This window comes from Corapipo altera, unplaced genomic scaffold (genome assembly GCF_003945725.1).
Source record: "Corapipo altera isolate COAL_440 unplaced genomic scaffold, ASM394572v1 24b, whole genome shotgun sequence".
NCBI classification, from domain to species: domain Eukaryota; kingdom Metazoa; phylum Chordata; class Aves; order Passeriformes; family Pipridae; genus Corapipo; species Corapipo altera.
The window spans coordinates 3,676,785-3,699,496 of record NW_020884888.1 but is presented as its reverse complement, the minus strand read 5'-3'; the positions used below and the strand labels follow the sequence as shown (position 1 = coordinate 3,699,496).

Sequence of the window (22,712 nt, the reverse complement as noted above, 5' to 3'; positions counted from 1 at the left end):
GTGGCTTCAGGCAGATTTTAATTTAAAACTGAAAATACTACTAGTACTATTAAAAGAATAGTCAGCTCTACTGATGGTGTGACACATCCCACATAACACTCTTCTGAGGAAGACATCTCAGTTCTTAAAGCTGAATAAAATGTTTTCTTTATCATACTAAACTTGGCTTATCCACAGAGATCTTTCAGAGGTTTGAAAATAAAAGTGTGTTTCAGAAAATGTAATTCACAAAACAGTATGTAAAATAGTCAGGTTTCATTACCTTTTAATGAGCAGGTAAGCTTTGTTTAGACCTGCCTTCAGAAGCAGAATATTTATATCACCTTCCTCAGTAAAACAGTGCACTGCTTATCTCTTGGGCATTCACATGTGAATTTTGCCAAGATCTATTGCCAAGTTTTCAAGTGTCATTTTTAGGATGAAAGATTCTTAGAGAAGTATGTCACAAACAAACTTTCAAGAGCTGATTGATGTTTGAGGCATCTTGCTGTGAGTAAGACACTGTAGTTTGTTCAAATTAGTTTACAAGATTACTCATTTTAGCTCATTAAAACACAAATGCTGGATGCTAATGACTTTTGGAAGTAAGGTGCTTTTTATGTATCCCTTTGGAACACACCCTGTGTTCCCTAGCTCTCTTAGGACTTAATATGTGATGAAAGGTTCAATTTAGAAAAGAGAAGGCTAAATTAACAATAAAAAAGGCTTCCAGACAGTACTTCAAAAGGACATTTAACTCACGTCTTTAAAGTTCAATCCCACAGAACTATACAAGTTTTGAGCACCTATCTCCTACAGGTAAACTAAAGCTATCCTTTTCTAAATCCAAACCTAATGCTTATCATTATTCTTCAGATAAACACTCAAAAAAAATCAAAACCACATTTTTCAAGCAAAATGCTGCACAAAATGGTCACTCAAACTGAAAGGCTTTTTTAACAAGGCCTTGTTTGTGTGGCTTAGCCTCCTTGTTAAGAATTTCCTTTCCCCATAAGAAACAAATACAGCTTTCCTACCACAACCAGCCCTAATGAAACACTTATCAAGAGCAGGAAACAAGCTGATAACTTGGTAATGTGGCCACCTGTCAGTTAGGCACTGGTCCAATGTTACTGATTACACAGAGGCAGCAGAAAAAGCTGCAGTAGAAGCTGTAGGCCACAGAAATCAGCTTGTAGTAACTTTCAGGTGTAACTGACATAGAATTAATAAATCAGATGTCCCAGAAGGGATTAGATTGCTTATGATGCAAAATTTTAGTCTCCCCGTCTTGGAACCTCATCTCTTTGCAAGCTGAAACAAACTGCGGACACATGTTCCCCTTTCTTAAATTACTCTTGCCTTGATGTCGTTCATGGCATGAGTTTAAGACTACATAAATAAAATGCATGCCTGTATGTTAACCAAGCACTGGGCAGAAATAGGAGCATAAACTGGTTCCACTCGCGACTCTAAGTAAACATAAGCATTTTAAGATTTACTTTCTAGCTTCTGTGTAATATCAGGTAAAACCCTCAGCCTGGGTCTGTGAGAAACTACCTACAGCCAAACAGAAGACACAAAAGATGGGTACTTACACATGCCCAAGTAGTTAGGCACCTCATTCTGCTTGGACTTACAGTAATGCCTCCCACATGTTACAATTACCTAGCAGTTCACCAATTTTTATCTAAAAGCCAGTCAGACCATTTCTCTATTCACCAACTCAGCAAATGTACTAGATATAGCTCTTGTGGTTCAAGAGATGCCACTGTCACTATAAAATTTTCCTATTAGCATAGTTGAACACTTTCCAGAGCAGTTTTGCCCACCTTAAGGAGCCATTGCTGAAAGACATAAAAAGGAATAACCGTTGATTACAAAAATATTCTATTGTCAGAATTATATACAGCATTTGCTCTTTATGTTTTTTAATTCAGTTTGGAGACTGTAATTTTTCTGATGATGAAGACAGGTCATAGAGCTTTAGTGATGAAAATGAGCACCTTCAATCCCCTTAATTTATTAAGTATTTAAATCTTTGTACTTCTGCAAGGGCTGTCACTTGCATTATTTGTCCTTCTCTCTTTAATGGATAGTTGTAGTTCCCCTACGTTGATCTGAAATCTGACACATTCTTTTCTAATTAAGGACATCTAATGGGGAAGTTACACTTTCCCATGATGCCTACTACAATAAATCCTTCTAATTATTAATGTATCCAGGCAAGTGACATCTCATTATTTTAGGTGACTTCACAAAAACATTTGGCAGGGAATAATGATGACTCAACGCCAAAACTAAATTTCGAAGAATTTAAGCAGATCAGAGATTTTTCACTACCACAAATATTTTTGATTCATATGGATTAAACTAATAGATACTCAAGCGGAGGGTTCAGATCAGTTATACTTCTTTCCACTGCTTTGGGGATGCCGACTGCAATGGAGAAAACAGCACTGGTGTGTTTTGAAGCACGCATGTGAATGTGCTGTTCCTGTCACAGTTCCCTTTCTTGAGCTTTCTAGACCTTATTTCTACAGCAAATATGTAGCATAATGACTGGAGCAGAGAACGCACAAGGGCAGTTTTAGATAAAACTTGGTTTGCCAGTCACTCACCAGTGCTATTTTGTGGGTTCTCCTTTCCTGTCTGTAAACAGGGGGGAGCTCAGATCCCCGGGTCTGTTCGGAGAGCTCAGCCGCCACCCCGCGGAGCTGCCGGAGCATCAGCTCACACGCAGCCACTGCCTTACATGGGAGAGGACTGCCAGAAAGGCTTCGAGGCCGGCATTAAGCCGCTGTGTCAGTGCAAGTGGACTCCTCGGACGCCCTCTCCCAGCAAACCTGGGGACTCTGCTCAGGGCACAGCAAAAACAAAACGCTGCAAATGCTTTAGGAGCCTCTCTCACCGCCCAGAGCCACCGCTGTCGCTGCCAAGGCAGCCACAGTGACACTTTCCCAGCCTCCTTCCCGCTCCTTGGGGCACAACCCGGGGCTGGAGGTCGCACCAACTTTCCCACACTGTATTTTCGGAGACCCAGTGTGTTCGAATAGCCCTTGGAGCTGGACGGGAGGGCTTCTCCCCTGCTGGGAAACGCCTTGCCCTGAGGCAAGGCGAATCGGAGAGAGAGCCCATTCGCTCCACAGCAGTTTGCTGAGGAAAGGGCCACGCGGGCGGCCAGCTACCCCCAGCTATCCCGGCCCAGCTCCCGCCCAGCCCGGTCCCGCTGTTCCTCATTCCCGCCGGTTTCTGCTGGCACGGACGCACCGCCAAAGCCGGGCCGGCAGCTCCCCCTGGTGGGCGGCCGCCGCCATGGCGCCCTCCCGGCCTGGACGGCCCCGGCGCTGAGGGGGAGCCCCTGTAATCTCACCTCATCTTTTGATCATTACTATCAGGGTGCTGCATTGCGCTTCTGCTGAGGGAGCGTTAATTTCTGTGATTGTCAATAGCCATGAATAATTCAAGGCGCTGCCGCGGAGGCTGAGGAGCCCGTGATAAGGGTATCGAGAGATCAGCAGAGCCTCAAACTCTTTGGAAGTGAAGGGGAAAGTGTCCAATTCGATCCCTGGTTTGCCTGTATCAGCTGCCCCCCGCGTAGCAGTTCACATCCTGGCAGCAGTGCACACTCCTGTGCCGGCGGGATGCTGAGGGATGTGGGGGTCCAGCAGCAGACCTCAGGGTGTCCAGTGCTCTGGTCCAGCTCCCTGCTCAAGGCTGGGTCAGCTCAGAGGTATGAGCAGCCTGTCCAGGGCTTCATCCCCTCAGGTTTCAAAGTCCTGCAAGACTGGGGAATGCACAGCCCTATGGACAACCTGCTGCACTGCTTGGCTTATCTTTGTGGTGAAAAGCATCCCAGATAGGCAGTCTTGTTTCAAGACTGTGACACTGCCTCCTGTCCTCCCACCCTGCAGAACTGAGAAGAGCCTGGCTCCATCTTCTCAACAACCTTGTTTTAGGAATCAGAGGGCTGCTGTCTTCACTAGCTGCACAGCTATCAGAAGGTCCCACAAGGCCCTCTTTCCCCCATGCTAAACAAACCCCATTCCCTCAACCTCTCCTATCAGGGCAACAGCTCTAGTGCCAAACCATTTTCATGCCCTTGCTGAACTCACCCCAGTTTATCCATAGCTTTCCTGAACTGTGGGTCCCCAAACTGGATGCAGTGGGGTCTAACAAATGCTGATCAGAGTGGTATTGTCTCCTCTCATCCTGTGGCTACTACAACCTAGGATGCTGTTGGCCTTCTTTGCAGACAGTCTGCACTCCTGTCTTATGTCCACCAGGGCTCCCAAATCCTTTTTTTTAGAGCTGCTGCTACACTTGTATTGTTGCTCGGGATTCTTCCTTCCCAGGTGCAGGACTTGGCATTTGTCCCTGTTGAATTTTGTAAAGTTTCTGCTGGATTAACCACTGAAATACTCCACTTTCTACTACTTACTGCTGCCATGTAAAGCATGAACTATCACTATCTGAGCTTGACCATCCAACCCGGTTTTTTACCCATCTAGTTGTCCACTCATCCAAGCTGTGGTATCTCACTTTGTATATAAGAATGTCATGAGATATGGTGTTAAAAGCCTTGCAAAAGTCAAGGTGCTGCCCTTGCATCCACAAATCCAGGCATTTTATCATAGAAGGCAATCAGGTTGGTCAGGCAGTGGGTAAACTCATGCTGACTTCCAGCTTTCATCATGAATCTTGGGAAGGTCCATGATCCAAAGCCTGGGAATGGTGGTGTTCCTGTCTGGGCACTAACGCACTTACAAATGTTTTTGTAGAGCTTTTACTTTCTCATTTCAACACCTAGAAAATAAAAAGAATGTCAAAGAGCAGTTTACCACTGCTGCCAGTGTTAATTCTTCCCAGAGCTTCCTGTTGTCACTCTTGGTGGCTGCATAACCAGCTAAGGATGAAACATGACCAACTATTGGTGAAGGGAAACTGGCAGAAAAGCGATTTACTCAACATCACACAATGTGTGTGTTGTCAAGGCAGGAGTAGAACTTAAGATGTACTTCCTCCTGGACACATACTTGTCCCCAAATTCACCACATGACAACTATTGCCAAGAACATACTCTTCCATTCAAACCTGTGAGACAAATAAATACTTATTCTATCCAGTGAACTCAGCTTGAGGTTTCATTGCATTCATGTCTAACATGTATAACAAAAAGCAACACAATGGTGAATTATTTGGATTGCAACATGCACTTGGCTCTGGAAACTTACAGGGAGCATGAGCTCATTGGGGAATGTTAAAAAAACTGGGATGACAGACTAAAAAAACAGGTACATGAACTAAGAACAGTAAAGCTGGCAAAAATATTTTTATTGGAAATGAAAAGTAAAAATTTCTTGGTTTATGGGAAATTTCTAAATGTGTGTGGTTTGTTTTGATTTTAGAAATACTACATTTTAACAGAAATGTAGTTATACAGCTCTTATTCATGTTTTAAAACTTTCTGTGTAATTTTTAAGTGCAAAAAGCACAGGACAGTGTCTTTCTCCTCTTATTCCCTTCCTGAATCATCCTTGTTCCACCTAAAAAATCACTGGTGTGTCTTTGCCAGAAGGCTTCTTAAAGGTACAAAACAAAGAATCTAGGTTTTCTGTGTCTGTGTGGAAGTAAACCAGAAGGAATCCCATGTAACATGGGGAGCCAGACATAGAAGTTGAAAACAGTCTAGCATGGATTCCCTATCATCAGCTCTGCCTTCTGTATTTGCTTTTTCTTTGGCTTTTCCTGATTGTGAAGAAGAAAAAAGTTAAAACAGAAAGCCAAGAACACTTTTGTGAAATGGCTGTGCAACTCTTCTTATATTGCACGTTGTCTCCAGGATAGAAATTAGGAGTTTGTCATATTGTGCTTACGCACAGTTCTCCCAAATTAATTTAAAATATACGCATGTATGTAATGGCTAACATATGAGAAGGCTCTTCCTAATTTCCACAGGCTAAAACAGTGGCTTAGTTTTGTTGATATATCTAGCCAGGTCAGGGGTTTCTGGTGGGTTTTTTTTAGTTTCTTTTATCCTCTTAGTCTCCTCATCTCTTTAAATGAACTGCTCTTTGTGTTGTTTTGATCCAACAGAAAAGAAAGACATTATAAAACAAGTCCATTATTAACATTTGTAATACTTACCAAATAACTACTCACCAGATTAAAGAGTGGCAGGGCCTTCCAACGGGTTAAACAGTGAGTGAATGCCAACTGGGAGATGAGCACCAACAAATTAAAGTGATATCTAAAGTCACATGACAGACTCATTCTGCAGCTCTTTGTCTAAGAACATACCAATGGTCTCCTTGCATATTCCATTTCCATACTATCTTAGCCCAGATTCTGTTGCAGTTCGCTGCACTAAAATCCAGAGTGGCTTGGATGTGGTGGAGTTACAGCAGCACAAATCAGGTCAGTATTTGGCTTTTTAGTTTAATACACAAGTTTACCTGGAAGGTAAAAAGGGGCATTTCTTTTGTTATTACAACTTTTCAGCAGGCATTTTGCAACAAGTAGTAAAGCACTATTATGTTTAAGCAGTGCTATCACAAGCCCCAGCACATATATGAGCTGTCACAGGACACTGCCTAATTCAAGAACACCACTGCCCTCTAAATCGAGCAACAAATTGACACTATTAATGTTAGAAATCAACATCTTTGTCTGATTATCAAGGATTTCAGGATACTTCAGAAGGTGCACCCCTCTTCAGGTAGAGGAAATGAGGAAGAGCTTGGCTGCAAGTAATTGTTGCTGTGTGGAAAATAGCACCTGGAGCAATTGGCTTCCCTGAGAGCTGGGCCCAGATCTGCTGGCTGGCTGGCTGAATCATATGACTTGTCAGCACAACTTCACAGTCTGTCTGGATCTCTTTACCCCCATGGCGTGGGGCGGCTCAGTTCTAGTTCCATTTCCATCTGAGGAACCATTTCTGACGGCTTAAGTGGATGGGGTGGAAACTCCAGCGCCAGGGGTTTCTGAGCCTGGGGGGGAGAGGTGCTCTCCCCTCCTCCCACCCACGTGGCTCCATGGCAGGCACAGAGACAGCACACCGGCGTGGAGAGGAGGCAAGAGAGAGTTTATTGTTGGGGGGGTTACATTTATAGGGTTAGAAGGACTCACAGAGTAACCAATTAAAAGTCTCAAGGGGCTTACAGGAACACCCAATCACAGGAAGGAGTTAACAAGGTCCAATGAGAACACCTTAGGACATCTTCCAAGGACATTCCTGCATGGGATAACACTTGCCCTGGGGGGTCGTGGGAAGAAGAAAGCATGAGTTAGCAAAGAGACTACAAAAAGCCATTTTGAAACATGTTTAAACCACAGTTTTCTCATATACTGCAGATTTACTGCCACAAGTCTGTAATCTGAATAAAGCACAGGAAAACGCCTGTGGCTACACTAAGGAGATGCATTCCGTTATTGCAGGATTTGCTATCTGTTTTTAAATCTAATAGCTTGTTTCCTAACTGTGCATGTATTTGAATGAATTTGTTTTATTGTACTCATGAATGTGGTGAGTGCCAAGAGTGATGTTAGGTCAGGCTAGGAAATATAGGGTATTGCAGTCTTCAGTACGTACTAGTTCCTTTTCCTCAGAATATTCAGAGCCCACCAAAGTCTCAGCATTTTGAGACAGATCCTTGCCCACTTCATGATGATGATGGGTTTACTGGCATGCTGATAACACAAAAAAGTGCTGGCAAATTTTAGTTGCAACCTGTTCACTCACTTTGTCCAAGGAATTGGAAGGAAAACTCAAAAGTTTATATATCAGTGATATGTTGCTAAGAAGCAACACAGCATGCCCAGAGAATGGTAACCATGAATGCTGCTGCTGCACAACTAAAATGATGGGAGTTGACAAACCACTATGAAATTCACTTGAAGAGGATGTCCATAAAACATCAAAGGACTAGCAGAGACATAGTATGCACAACACCTGTGGTATTGTCTGAAGGGGACATGCATGTAACAAAATGTCCTTACATAGCATTCCAAGAGATGTTGTATGATAGAGGTGAGTCCATAGGACCTGATAGGATGCACCACACAAGTACTGAAAGAGCTGTCTGGTGTCACTGCAAAGCCACTTTCAATTATCTTTGAAAAGGTTGTGGTGATTTGGCAAGGTTCCTGCAGAATGGAAGAAAGCATGTCATCCCTATCTTCAACAAGGACAAGAAGGAGGATTCAGGGAAGTGGAACCAATCAGCCTCACCTTGACTGTGGAGAAAGTGAGAGAGAAAAAAATACTGAAAATCATTTCCAGTTATTTTGACATGGTGTTTGGGAGTAGTCAGCAGAGATTTACATAGAGGACATCATGTCTGACCAACCTGATAGCTTTCTGTGATGCCTCGGTGGATGAGGGGAGAGCAATGGCCGTGGTCCTGGACAACCAGCTCTAGGTGGTCTGCTTGAGAATGTAGATGTACTGCAAAGGTCCCTTCCAGTCTCAGCCATTTTGTGATTCTGTGAAATGCATCTGTGGCACTGTTAAGGACTACAGGTTGTGTGTGTGCTTGACACATAAACCAAATAAGCAATTAAAATGCAGGATAGGAGATAAACAACACGATGTATTAGGAGCATCTATAAATTGGAGCTTTATTTTACATTCAGTGGCCCAAACAGCTGGAAAGGTAGATCTCTGCACCCACTATTTAATTACTAGCACAGAGGATGATGCTTTCTGTTTGCTCTGTGTCTGAGTAAAGGTACGTGAGCAACAGATTTTGAGCAAAGTCCGTGATAAAAAGTAACTGCTTTGGAGTCCTGAGCTGCTCAGGTAAGTGAGTCCCAGGGCATTCACTTGTGGTGGTCCAGTATTAATTCTGACTATTCAAAAAACAGCCTAAAAGAGAGGCAGATCCTGGAAAGAAAACGAGAAATCCCAATTTTGTACAAATACTATCCGTGCTTCTATGCCTAGCTTTTTTCATTCTGTTTTCCTTTCATTCCATTTTCCCCTTCTTAGAACAAACTGGCAGCAGAGAATTACTTACAAAAATCATATATGAAGGAATCTTTTGAGAACAGTTGAAATCGGGCCCATGGTGATAAAATCCATTGCACTTTGCTGGTTGCTCTCTGTGCAGTGACTTTGTTCCACAGCTCAGAAAATCAGAAATCTCTGCACCAGCTATTGGAGGCCACTGGTTCTGTGGGATAACAAATCACTTAGGCTTACTAAAAACAAGAACTCACAGCCATGTATCAAGTATATGCATGAACACAGAATATTTTTAGGTTGTTTATAATGAGGTATCTTGAATGGGCCTGTTTTTCTACATGCTCCTTTACCTGTTTATCACCTTCAAAACCCTGCTCCAGGTATAGCAATAGCCCCTCTGCTAACAGCCACGATAGCACACTCTTCTTAAGACCAGACAGACTGATTTTGAGAGTATTTTATCTACTATGGATAAAACCGGAGAGAAATAAGAGGCCAATTAAAATGCTATAGATACAATGTTGGGAATATGGCAATCATGCTTCAAAAATCTGCTTTTGTTTTTATGACAGCATGTTAACTCCATTAAGTTTTAATGCACACTGGAATGCTGTGAATGACAAGTGGCAAAAATCACTTTGAAACAATTCTTTGCTGTGACACTTTAAGGAGGACATTGCATTAATGGTTTATTTCAATAATACAAACTTCTGAGAGACTGGAAATTAAGTGTTCCAAATGAGCTTTAAATATAGCACAAGAAGTTTCAGTTTTAATGGACAAAGCCTGTTCCCACTAAATGTACCCTTGTACTGCCAAGAGGGCTTTGAAATAAAATAAAGTGGCAAGTTTGAGGCTATTAGTGTCAGAGTCAGACCAGCCAAGCAGTTCTAAATTAAGCTGATCTTGGTATTAAAGAAATCTCTTTGCATGAACTTTTATGTTCCCCTTCACTCTGGAAACCAAAGTTATTCCCTTGAGAAGCTACCTGGCTTCTGAAGCATTTGCTGAAGCATGAGAAATACTAGAGATGACTGCTTGAATAATTTCCAGATAACAAAATATCTTTATTTAAAATCTGATCTTGATTAATGCTTAAAGTTCAGAAAGAAAAAATTAAATTCAAAGAAACTTATAAAAGCTTCTTGTAAAATAACAGTACTCCTCAGCAAAATATTAGTGTTAATAACTACAGATTAGTGAAGTTCATAACTCTAAGCTGAATCAGAACAAGAACTGTTTCTTGTAGAGTTTCCTTCTTCGGCAAAACGCAGAAGGTATCACTTTTCATTATGAGGTAAGCAAAGTTTGCTAACAAAGACTTTCATTTAAACTAAAAAGGAGGACATAAGACTACGAAGAGCAAATGAGAAACAGCTTTTCACCTTTTAAAGTCTGTGACAAATCAGGACAAGTCAATGAGTCTCCATCTCTGAATGGTCTCTTTGTCCAAGTAACTGCAACAAATAACGTGATCATAACCTTCATGTAGTGTCATGTCTGGCACCCTTACGGGTGCTTTGGATGCCTTAGGGCCTGGCAGGTGCCAGTGGACGTCTGAAGTGAATCAAACCTCTGGCCTAGGCCGGTGAGATACTGGGCTTTGAGGCCCCAGTGATGGTACTAACGAGACCTCCACTACCTACAGTGGAGTTTAAACAGCTACCCACATCAGCCCTTACACACAGACACATAAATGCAGGTGTCCATCTCAAACTTACCTCCTCTCAAAGCCAGAAAAAGCAGCCATGGTAAGCAACCTGTTTTGTTTCTCTACTTACGATGGCAGCTGAATCAGGAAGAAGAAGCAGGTCACCTTTAAGAACTGAGTGCAACAGAAAATAGGAAAGGTTCCCAAACTCTTTTTGTTCCTGTGTTAATAAAGCTAACTGTTCATAAGGTGGGACTCGTTCACGGGACAGCCTGAGGAGCCCTGTCCACTTGTTGTGTAAACACAGAGCCTACACATGTATGCTGGTAGGTCTTCTCTTACAGTGTTGTATTCCATTTAAATCCATTTTCTGCTTGTTCTTTGATGCACTTTGGTTAACACTCCCAAATTTACAGCACTATTTATCTTCAGTCACTATGCAGCTTAGGAATTGGTAGATAAATCTATCAACTAGAGGACTTAAAGCCTAACTCCTCCCTATCCTAGACCAGTGTCTTACAGGGCCACAGTCCATGAATCTTGAATTATCTTCTTCACAGTGACACAGATTCAACCAGAGGAATTAAGCATGCTCCTACCTTGCCTTATAGCCCTGAGGTTATGACAGTCTTCTGGGTAGTGGCATACATGAATCTGAACCCTCTTAGATTGTACAAAGAATGCCTCTCTCCACTTTGCAAAGTGTTTTCCATACTGAACTGTTCAATGTCTTACTAAAAAGGACTCGAAAGAAAACGAACACCCACCCCTCAATCTATTGCAGATGAGTCCACCTTCCAAGGAATACGGCCCACAAGCTCTTCACAGGAATGGCTGAAGCGTTCTCACGTTGAGGTTTCCCTATCAGAAGGCTTCAGGTGATGCTCTGCTGAGAGTGTTGGATGTTTGGATTAAAAGCACAAAACTGTACAGAGAAATTGAGCTGCCATAGGGCCCCACAGGCACTCAGTAGTAAGTGAGATGTTTCAGCTCATTCCAGATCATCTATTCCCAGTTACACTGACAGGAGGCCAAAGGTGCCACTGCAGTGTTTTGGCTCCAAAGCAGCAACTGTTACGGTTTCCTAATCTTAATAAGAAGCTGCAATTGTTTATCTGCTCCATTTTGAAGTGCTTTAACCAAAACTGTCCAGGTTTCTTCAGGAAAGGACAGGGCCATTAGCTTGATGCTGTATGGTTTGCACTCAACATTTCTGTAGATCTGTCCTGCCATTATCATCTTTGGCTACAGCTCTTGAAAAATGTGAAAGCAGAAATTATATATTTTTATGCTAAAGCTGAAATAAATCCTGAAGCACAATTCTGCCTAAGGAGTGATTTTCTTCAGCCTAAGACATGTCAGAAACATAAAATACCGCGCTAAATGTTGGTAAGTGTTCTAAATTTGGTGACATATGTGCACTGAAAAAGAAAAATGGAACAAAAATTATTTTGCACATGGCTATATCATGACACCTGAAATGTTATTAGCACAACCACCAAGGACCTCAAGGTACTAACAGGTTCTCATTGCCCTAATCAGCTCATAACCATCCTTTTTTTCTGAAATACCCCTCTGTAATCTCTTCTCCTCTTCCTCCTAGAGATTTAAACTTACTGCATTCAAAGTCAGCTCTGACACAGCACAGCTGGGTAAGCTGGTGCAGCTAAGCCGCTCTGCTGTTTGCGGGCAGCAGCTTGGAGCTGTACCTCAGATGGCCAAGCCAATGAAGCCATCACACAACCAGCTGACACATTCAGGCACCCGAGGGACAGCAGGGCACCACCGCTTTCACTGGTGCTGTTATCTCTGTCAGTGCACCCAACTTCTATCCCTATTTTTGCTAAACTCCACTAAAACCAGTACAGTGAGGAGGAGAGATGTGTAATCTTTAGGTATGTACTGAAGTAATTACTTGAGATCACTCCTCTGCATTGGAGCTCCACTATCTTCTTGCCTTTACTTGTAGTACTCCTAGACTCACATTAAAAGTCACGTATTTGTGAGTCTTCAGAAAGACAAACAGAATGATGACTTCTGATGACTTATATTTTAATTGCTAAATAAAAATTAGAATTTCTTCTTCTAATTACTACAGCTTTCCTTTTAAAACTGCTACAAAAACAAGTTACAAAAACGTATTTTAAGGATATGCTAGCATTAGTGTCCAAAAACACCCAGCCAGTGTCAGTAGAATGGTTTTATTCTCCAGAAAAAAAAACAAACAGCAACATAAAATATTTTAACACTATTTTTGTTTAAATATTGGTGACAGATTATGCATTTCCTCAAATAAAGTGCTATTTTTATAAATAGGTATTTCATATTTACTTTTACTGTTGTTCTAACCTCATAATATTGAATAGATAAAGTGTATTTCAGTTAAAGAAGAATGCAGCATTACTCTTCCTTTATATTCCTTCCCGTGAAACCCCTACATTTTCAATTTGGACTCCTTTATTTGTATCCAGTCAATAGTGGCATATTCAATTTATATACTCCTTCATGTAGAAGCTGCCATAATTTGGGGTGTTTTCCATGCCTTCTTCTGTGCTTTTGTTATGTAGGTCTCCTATGGGTTGTTCATCTATGGGCATGAGTAGAATGAAAACATCCATCTTCTTGTACCGTCATTCATTTTTCTTGCTCTTCTGACTTGGTTCTTCTCAAATCCAGACCACTGATGCCTTGAACAATTCAACACTTCGGTTGAACTATAAAAGCAACCTCTTTATTATTTTCTTTGATTCTTTGTGAGGTTTGTATTTTACTGCAGAAAGTACTACACAGGTGTAGTTAGGACTAACTTTACAAATTTTCATTTGTACGCTTGGATTTACTTAGTCAGATGCCAAACTTCAAGATAAGAAAAAAATCTTTTGTTGCTACCTTTTAGGAGAAACAGCTTCTTGTGGTTTTAAAGAGCAGCCAGGTGCTATAAGAGAAAAAAAAAAAAAAGTTTGAAAAATTTCCACAAGCAAGACTTACCGCTTTAAAGAAGAGAGAAATTCCACAACTACTGGAACCAGGCCCACATTTCCCAGTGTAATTGTTACACCAGAATCCAACAATTTGACCCTGTAATTCATTGTACTCATCTTAAGTTATCTCCTGTATGGAGAAGGTATGAAAAGTCAAATTCATGTGTGAAAAAGTCATCTACTACCACAAATCCTTCCATTATCCCTTTTTTTTCAATTTGTACTTTTCCAGCAAGTGACTATCTGAATCCTGTATGATTTTTATTTGCAAGTCTATATTGATTTTGCTCCTATTTTTACTTCTCACTCTACAATCCCTAACTTCTTCCTCTGGACAATTTCCATTTGATATTTTTTGACTCTGAATCCAAAAGTGGAAAGTAAATACAAAAACAACTCTATCTACAGATACATATGTGTAACTATCAATATGCAGCATACTATAATATGTAAAGAGAAACCAGAAGACCAGAAGACCATCATATTCTTTTTATCACAATCATAGGCACAGTTACTCTTCATTTAACTTTTGTCTGGAGAATATTCAGCTTATTCTTTCCATATCCAAATCCTACCTTTTTTCGTTGCCCCTGCCAGATGCTGGTGCGTTCTCTTTTATTGCCACCTGTTAGAAGTACTATGTTTAGATGGGGGAGACCACCTGGACACTTGTACCAAGTGACAAAGCTCATTATTTTCTTTCAAACATTTCAATAAACTTGGTATTAGAAGGCAAACTGAGCTAACCAGCAGTTAGCTTTACCTTCAACCAATCTTAATGGTTTTTTTTTCCTAATGAGGTTTGTGTCCTTCAGAGTACAAACCTTGGGTGCTCTCTTGCCTTTTTCATGTCATTTTTGCAGAAATGGCAAATTCTGTTACAAGCCATAGACTTGGGAAAGGGAACTTCCATGAAATGTTTCCATTTTTTTATCACAGATCTAACATGTAACGCTTCCTTACATATCTATTAATAACTAGCATATAGGATTTTATTTGTACTCTTCTGGAGGAAATAATTTCAGTTGATTTGCTCCTTTTTTTTTTTCCCATAGAACCCACATGAACTTTTTTTTGCTTTTCATTTCTGATTTGGCAAGTTTGTGTTGAGATGCAACTCCCTCTCCTTTGGTGCCATTTCTTTCAATTAACCTGTAGACCTTTGCCAGATCTGTTCAACCTCTTAATTATCCAGTTGATGACTACATGAATCTTGACACACACATTCAAAATAAACTACACAATTAGTCCTGGCAATTAAGCATTCAAAAAGTCCCTTTTTTTTTTTTACCAGAATCATGTAAGCAAAAAGGTCACCTCAAGCTAAAAACACAAACTTTTCCTGAGGTGATATAATTTCTCAAATCCCTTTCCTCAGAAATCTGGACTTTATGCTGCCACTTACTATTTCATTGAAGCTGAGAGTCCACACAAAGGACCATTTTGTTCCACAGAGCAGTCATTCTGCCTTATGCCTCCATGGGCTGGTCATCTGCTCTAAACGGTGAAGCAGCAACTAATTCTGTGTTTGCTGGACACAGTTCACTGGGTTATTAAGAAGCAGTATCTTTGCAGTAGTTTCTCTTACCAAGGACAGAGTGATTACTATGCATTGGCAATTTTCCACGCCATAATTTTTTTCCTTGAAAACCAACGAAGTGTCAAAACTTGTGGTAACATGCACTCCTGGAATGAACTAATTTCATCAGAATTTTCTGAAGGTGACCGATTCATTTCCACTAAAAAAAGAGATGGAGGCAACACTCCCTATTGCAAGTAATGTTCACCTGTTCAGAATACTATGGTGCCTCCAAGCCTAATGGCTCACAGGTCCAGTAACCATTGCATTATTTACACTGCAGTCAGGGCAGCCATCTGCCTTATGCCAATCAGGCAAGGACTGGAATGCGGAGTTTCCACAGCCTAGCCTGGTACCCCTGGCATGGGGTGGGGAGGAAGCAGTCTCAGTATCCTTCTGACAGAAAGCAAATTGTATTTTGAAGCCTGTTGCTTTTTGCAACACAGAATCATCCCACTTCCAGCCTCAGGGATGGACACAGCAACTAATGCACAAAAGAAACTTTCTCCCAACCGTGAGCTTTATTATAACTTAAACAGCTCACCTGCCAAACACTCAACAACTTTTCTACAAGTTCTTGTAGTAAATATCCCAGGGAGTTCAGAAGCAACAATCTCAGCAGGAGATGCTCAAACAGAAGCTACAAGAAGTCAGCAACTGATTTTGAACTGCCAAAAAAACATCCGTAGGAAACTGTGGTATCTTCCTAAACAAGCCCGTTGTGTGAAATTAGTTATACCATCAATCCTCTACTTCCGATGGTCTTGCTTTTATTTATTCTGCCTGTAGGTAATCACTGTAGCTCTTCTTTCCATTCTGCAGACTCATCCAGACGTGTATCTATTTCTGCTGCCTTCCAATCTCCTACCAGATTTGACAAGCAGCAACAGCTCCTGACTCAGGGGTAGCAGGGGAGGAACTGAGCCTGAGCAGTGCAGATTGTGGCATTTTGGGCAGAACTAAAGCTAAGGGGACACTGGAGCTATGGATGAGGAAGGGTGTAAGAAGCTGTAGACATTTACAGGCTTGGTGTTGGCAACCAGCCTACAGACCTCCCACAACTATAAGCTACATTTCTGGAAGGTAAGGATTAAGTTTCTTTCCCTCCTGCTTTTTCATTTCTGAATCTTATGGATATATTTCGGACTGTATTTCATTTTCTTCTTTACGGCCCTACAGGCTGGAAACTTCATAAAAGCAGAGCTACACTGAGAGCCACTCTGGTTTAGGTACTAAGCTTTTAAAATGACTCAAAATCTTGAGGAAATCACAAGGATAGTGTGGAAAACAGTGGTACCAACATAGCTGGAAGAGCAGGATGTTTCCATCATCCTGGGAGCTACACCTAGCTTTCTAGAAAGGCAAATCATGACGTGCCTTTCTTGCTAATGGTGCCCAGACAGGCTCCTAAAAAGAGCTGTAGAGAAATGAGTAGTTGTGCACCATGCAAAAATGATAAAAATTTCACATACTACTTTTCAAACAGACCACAAAAGGCAGCCAGTTACAAATGACATGATGTCAATCAACGAGACCGTAATGAGCTAGAGAAGTAAGCTCGCATCAGAAAAAAAAATGGTATTCACCCTGGAAAAACCTGGGAAGGGTCCCATTTCAGAAGCTTTCTTTATGTGGGAGTCCAAGATATCTTAACCTGAGGTACTAGTAAAACAGAATATGAAACAAATACACAAAGCAAGTAACAGCAATTTTCCAAGCCAGATGTCCTAAAGAAGCAAAAGGATTAAGCAGCTGAACTGCTGTGTACAGAGCACAGGTTATTGTTTAAATTGCCACATAACTGAGATGTGATAAAAATGAAGCTAATTGTTTTAATAGACAGTATTAGCAAAAATTAATAGGCAGATTAGCAAAAACTGTAACAAAGGATCTGAAATTTTGTGCAAAATCAAAAAGGGATTTGAGAAGCCTTGCCTCACCAACCTACTGGAATTCCTTGAAGGTGCCAACAGTCTTGTAGACAAAAGAGGTCCGTTTGATGCCTGGATTTTGACAAGGCACTTCACAAGATCCAAGGTTAGCTCTTAAGACAATAAATAACCCACAGGGTAAAAAGAAAATTTCTTGTGTGGATAAATAATCTGCTAGGGAGGCAGAGGACAGAAGGTTGGAGGAAAAAATTATTATTTCCATAAGAGAAATTCACCCCCAGCATTTCAGAAGGATCTACATAAGAATATTCAGGATATGAACAGTATATTCAATATATGATTTCGAAAGGGGATAGAGGGTGAAGGGACAAACCTTCTTAAGTTATCCACGTAAATAAAGAGAAAGACAAACAGAAGATTGGCAAAAGGACTTCATGTGACATCAGTGCCCAAACAGTAAGATGGCAGACAAAATTTGATGGAGATAAATATGAAGTAATATGAAGGCAAATGGAAAAAAAAGATGTATGCATGGTTATATAAAATTATAGGCTGTGAGCTCAAACTCTGTAGACCACCAGGGTTACAAGACATAGTTCCAATTAATAACAATTCAGAAATAACTAGGAAAGGGCAAGAAAACTGAAAGAACACAACTGAAAAACAAACATCACTGTGTCATGTAAATCTGTAATATGCCTGCATCTTGAATGTTGTATGCTAGACTGGTATCTCCCAAGTCTGAAAAGATTATAGTAGAAAAGAAAAAGAGGTGAGAAAAACTATGGTATTGGGAATAACAAAGCAGCCTGTAAGTCTTCCATCTAGAAAAAACATGACTGAGGAAAAGTATCGCTGTTATTTGTAAAATCATCGGTGGCATGGAGGCAGTGAAGAGGAAACAATTGCCCACTGTATCTTCTGATCCAGTAAGATGAAGCAAAAGAAGTCAGGACATGTCAAGTTCACAGAAAATGAAAGCAAGCAGCTCTTCATGTCAGTGTCAGATGAGACTGGATGAAAAAACTGAACACAACTGTATGTACCTTGGATCTGACTTGGTACAGGTGCTCTTATGCTCTAAAATATTACACATTCCTGGAAGTTACTTCAAGTTCCAGATACTGCATAAGGGTCCCACTGCTACTTTTTACAATAAAAAGCAGCTTACCTGGTGCAGAAACTTCTTTTATCTACATGCTCTCTTCCTCTTCCTTCTCTGTTAATGCTTCTGTTGCTATTTCACAGTCAAATCTGTATCATGGAGCTCTCACATACAAACCCCCAAAAGCTAGATCTCTCATGGCAGCCTCCTTGCAGCATCCTGTCAAATGGTTAGCAGTAGCAACTGTTGCTTCCATTCTTACAAAAGGATTTTGTCCCCAACTCTGTGCCACCATTACTGTCCTTTGCTGCCTTCAAGACACATTCAAGCTCAGTGGTTAGGCTCAGCCAGTTGCTTGGAGACACATTACATCTCTATCCTTCGGTTCTCGAGTAATTGCAGTTCATTACACCATGTTATCAAATCCCAAATGGCAGCTTCTGCTCACCTAATGGTACCTACAGAAGAGGCTCTTCAAGTCTAGGATGATATCAAGAGACATCCAGAAGTTCCCACACATGCTGACTACTCTGAGAATGGGAAGTAAGCCGCACAATGCATACAGGGATATCTGAAAGTGGCTTTCAGACAAGCAGACAATACAGAATACTGAAAGTAGCCCACATTCACTAACTACCCCAGCAATTCCCAGTTTTCCCCAAAACACCAGGAGGTCTGCAGTTAGCACCTGCTTTCACATATGTAGTGATAAGCAGCTGACTGAGACTGGAACAACTGGGACTTGTTTGTCATTAATGTCTCCTAAAGCACACAACACCTGAAATATTATTTAATATAGCTCCTAAACAAATGAAATTATTTTGTGAGTGGATGCAAGCAGCAAGACGAGCAAATGAAGAAGAGGCACTTTTAACACAGTGAACTTCTCAAGGTCATTCAATGGCTTCCATTGTTTCTCCTAAAACATGGATATAGAAGTACATCTGAACAGGTTTTGCCCTTTTCCTTAACCTTGAGTAACAGATGAATATCTGCTTTTAGCCTAGGTGGCTGGCAGGACAGGGATTTGCAACTTTTATATCTGTGACTGTGATAAATGTATTCATCAGTTATAGGTCAGCAACACCTTCCTGTATGTTTTGGTTATGTATGTTATGGTTATAGGCAGTATATTTTGAAAGGTAGTTTCTCCAGCTTTGCTAGCAGATAACACTGGTGGTTGGTATAGATGTATTCCAAAGAAACCAACTGTAGACAATCACATAAAAATACTACCTATGCAAAATAACTAAATGCATTCATACAAAAATACATAATTAACATAGCTACCCAAGCTACTACACTAAACTGTAAATCTCGAATATATTTATTCTACTTGATCACACTAAAGAACTGTCTCCTATAAAGAGTATGCAAAACTAAACTATGTATCGTAAAGAAACGCACCTGCCACTGATGCTATACTTATACACATACACTGTCCATGGTATACTGTATACTCTAGTTTGCTATACTTACATCCATTTGCAGTGTTTAGTAATGCACAACAAAAATCTTACACTTATTTGCGATAGTACTGTAGTGTGTATAAACTTCTTACAGATTCCTCTACCTTTTTACGTTGAAATCTTCTCTACAGTCTCAGTAAGAGACAGGGACACATATGAATCATTAACCAGGAAACCAGTTAACTGGCTTGTTTGTCACATTCTGTCTTCTAGCCAGTATTAAATGGAAGTATCCATACATTTGGACATTAGGAAGAATTTCTTCACAGAAACGGTGATCAGACATTGGAATGGGCTGCCCAGGGAGGTGGTGGAGTCACCGGACCTGGAGGTGTTTCAGGAAAGACTTGATGTGACACTTAGTGCCATGGTCTAGTAGACAAGGTGGTGTTGGGTCATAGGTTGGACTCGATGGTCTCAGAGGTCTTTTCCAACGTAATTGATTTTGTGATTAATTCCGTGCTTTTGTGATTAATTTTTCAATTAATTTCAGGTGCTACTTACATTGGGAATGACCTGGTGGTCGTGTGTTACTAACACTACTCTCAAAGGAAGAGTGGAAGTTGTGTATAGTTTCTTGTAAAATCTGTCTCTCTCGTCCCTGTAAAAGAAAAAAAAATAAAATAGTTCTTAAATTTCTGTTTAAAAAACAAATTTATGAAGAGTTCACAAAAAATGTGTAAATATATGTTTCCATGCTAAATATACTATTTGAAATAATTAGAAATCCTTACCTCACAGATATATATAGAGAAAACCTCAAAGTAATCTTTTCCTGAAACTACCAGACAGCAATAGAAACATTTTCATTATTTTCTTTATCTCTTTATAGCATGGAGCATCATCCACCTCCCCTAATTTTTAGCCTCATCACTTGTTACTGTCGGTCTTAACCTGGGGAAATTATCTTTATGTTTTGTTTATCCAAGCTTCCACTATCAGAGAGAGAATGGACCTCAAAACTGAAAAAGCAGCTGAGAAGTGTCAGCAGGCCTAATCAAAGTCATGTTCCAGTACCAAATCCCTCTGCTAAGAACACTGCTTACTATACAGCATTCTTAGCAAATTTGTTTCTGTCATTAAAAAATTCAAAGGCAATGAAAGTGTAAGAAATTAGAGAAGGGCTATTTACCTAATCACAGAGGAATCAAAAACTGTTAGGCTAAACAAGGGACACCCTTCCTCTTACGCTATACTCTCCAGCTGGACTATCACAGCCAGGAGGTTCTTTTTAGCATTGCTGAAATCAATATTTGGTAACTGCAATATTGCTCATGTTTACCAGTAACTTCTTCACCGGACTAGGAAAGAGTGATTGAAAGACAACAGGGAGTACCACAAAGGAAAATATTTTTCACACTAATCAAATAAATGAAATACTTTGTTTGGAAAAAAATAATTTAGCTTTTCTAGCTAACATCTGCAACTGAATTTCAAAATGTATGTAGAATTAACAATATAAACAAGCCTTGAAATAATTTACTAAGTACAGTACTTCAAAACACACCTTTCCTGCATTCAGTTCAGAAATAGCTGCCAGAATTTGCTGCCTTGATCCATCGGTTTTAATACCAAGCTCTTTCAGATCACCGTCAGTAAGTGTAAGGAAAGCTTCCATATCCACCTGCAAATGAAGAAAAAAAAGAAGAAAAAAAGGTAACACAAATTTACTTATGAAAAGATTCATCACTGCAGGTTAAACATGGTTTGTTGGGTTTTTTAACTGATAGACTTACTGTAAATATTTTGCAAAGAAAAATTTTTAATGAATTACCAGCAGCAAGTGGTACATATTTTAACACTCTGTTGTAAGGTTTTTAATCTGTAGTTAATCATTCTACTAATTATGATAGTACATTTAAAATATTAATGGATTTTAAATTTTTTTTTAGACAAGTTCTATTAATATACACTCTCCACAATAAATTCCTTTATCTACAGTAGCAGCTAGCTGAATAAGCCTAAGGTTTCTCTCTCTTCTTTTCTTTCCCCCTTCCCCCAAGTATTTTTGGAATTTCAGAATACTGTGGTTACTTTTACAGTGTATCCTGAGAAAAACCTATGTTTTGTTCATATATCAGTTTTTATTATAACACCAGATCCATAAGGCTGTGATAAGAACAAACATCTAAAGCATTTCATATTGATATAAACTTCACACATAAAACATATTAATTTCTACACAATGCTCCCTTGCCTATCATGCAGGGGAACAATAATAACCCAATGTTTTGTGATGCAGCTAAATAGTCTGTTTGTTGTACTGTATCCTGAACTCTGCAGCAACATCTATTTATTGTATGTCCATTCACTACTCTTTGCCTTGACCAAATAAACACACAATATTTGCTCATATCTGATACTGTCTTAAACATTGTAATGAATTAATTTTACTTATTTTCAGCAATATTTCTTTTCATTGCATCCCTCAGCAACTGTCACAGGCCTACAAGGATGCCTACATTCCCCCCGTTTAATTCTCCTGTTGCTTATTCATGGTGGATAAAAAAGATAAAGCAGCCATCTCGGTGACTCATACCCTCCTGTTCTCCATCTGCAAATGAGGATCCAACTGTGACTGCAGGGACAATACAGTATGTCCTATAAACTGTTTAGCCACACTGGATATAGACATATATAGAAAAGTGTAAAAACAGAGAGAAAAACAAAAACCCTGAAGTACCTATTTATACAAAAATTGTAGGTTAAGCATAAAAAGCTCTGATATTTGCAGTATCCTGGAAAATGCCATGAATATTGCTTAGTCCATGTTTCAAGGTCATCTGCAACTGGACATGGTTGTAGAACTTGAAATCTGAGATTCTGGATCACAATTCTGATGTAATGTGCGTCGCACCCCACTTTTGCTAAAACAGTAAAAAAAAAAAACCAAACCAACTTTTAAAAAAAAGACATACCTCTTGTTCCTCAAAAATAGGCTGATATTTCTCAAGAGACAATTTTTTAAGGATGCCAGTCAGCTCATCTATAATAACAGAAAAAAAAAAAAAAACAACCCACACTTGGATCAGAAAAGATTTTGATGATCTCTGCATTATGAACTGCTAAAAATATATATTAAAACATACGT

The 22,712-nt window shown here is 40.1% G+C and overlaps 1 protein-coding gene across 9 annotated transcripts in view; it reads right to left on the bottom strand.

Annotated features, from left to right (window-relative positions):
- Positions 1-12,780: 12,780 nt before the first annotated feature.
- ANKS6 (ankyrin repeat and sterile alpha motif domain containing 6) overlaps positions 12,781-22,712 on the bottom strand; it is a 39,224-nt gene continuing 29,292 nt past the window's right edge. For 5 of the 9 annotated variants that reach the window (XM_027643915.1, XM_027643917.1, XM_027643913.1 and 2 more), the window contains exons 14-18: positions 22,540-22,607; positions 21,129-21,245; positions 20,126-20,222; positions 13,485-13,530; positions 12,781-13,282 (exon numbers count right to left, since the gene is read on the bottom strand). In XM_027643915.1, the coding sequence (XP_027499716.1) occupies positions 13,183-13,282; positions 13,485-13,530; positions 20,126-20,222; positions 21,129-21,245; positions 22,540-22,607 (428 nt within the window). In that variant the 3' untranslated portion in view covers positions 12,781-13,182. Of the gene's footprint in view, positions 13,283-13,417; positions 13,531-18,218; positions 18,701-20,125; positions 20,223-21,128; positions 21,246-22,539; positions 22,608-22,712 lie in introns of those variants that run through there. The other 4 variants (XR_003527707.1, XR_003527706.1, XR_003527708.1 and 1 more) reach the window with 4 other exon arrangements.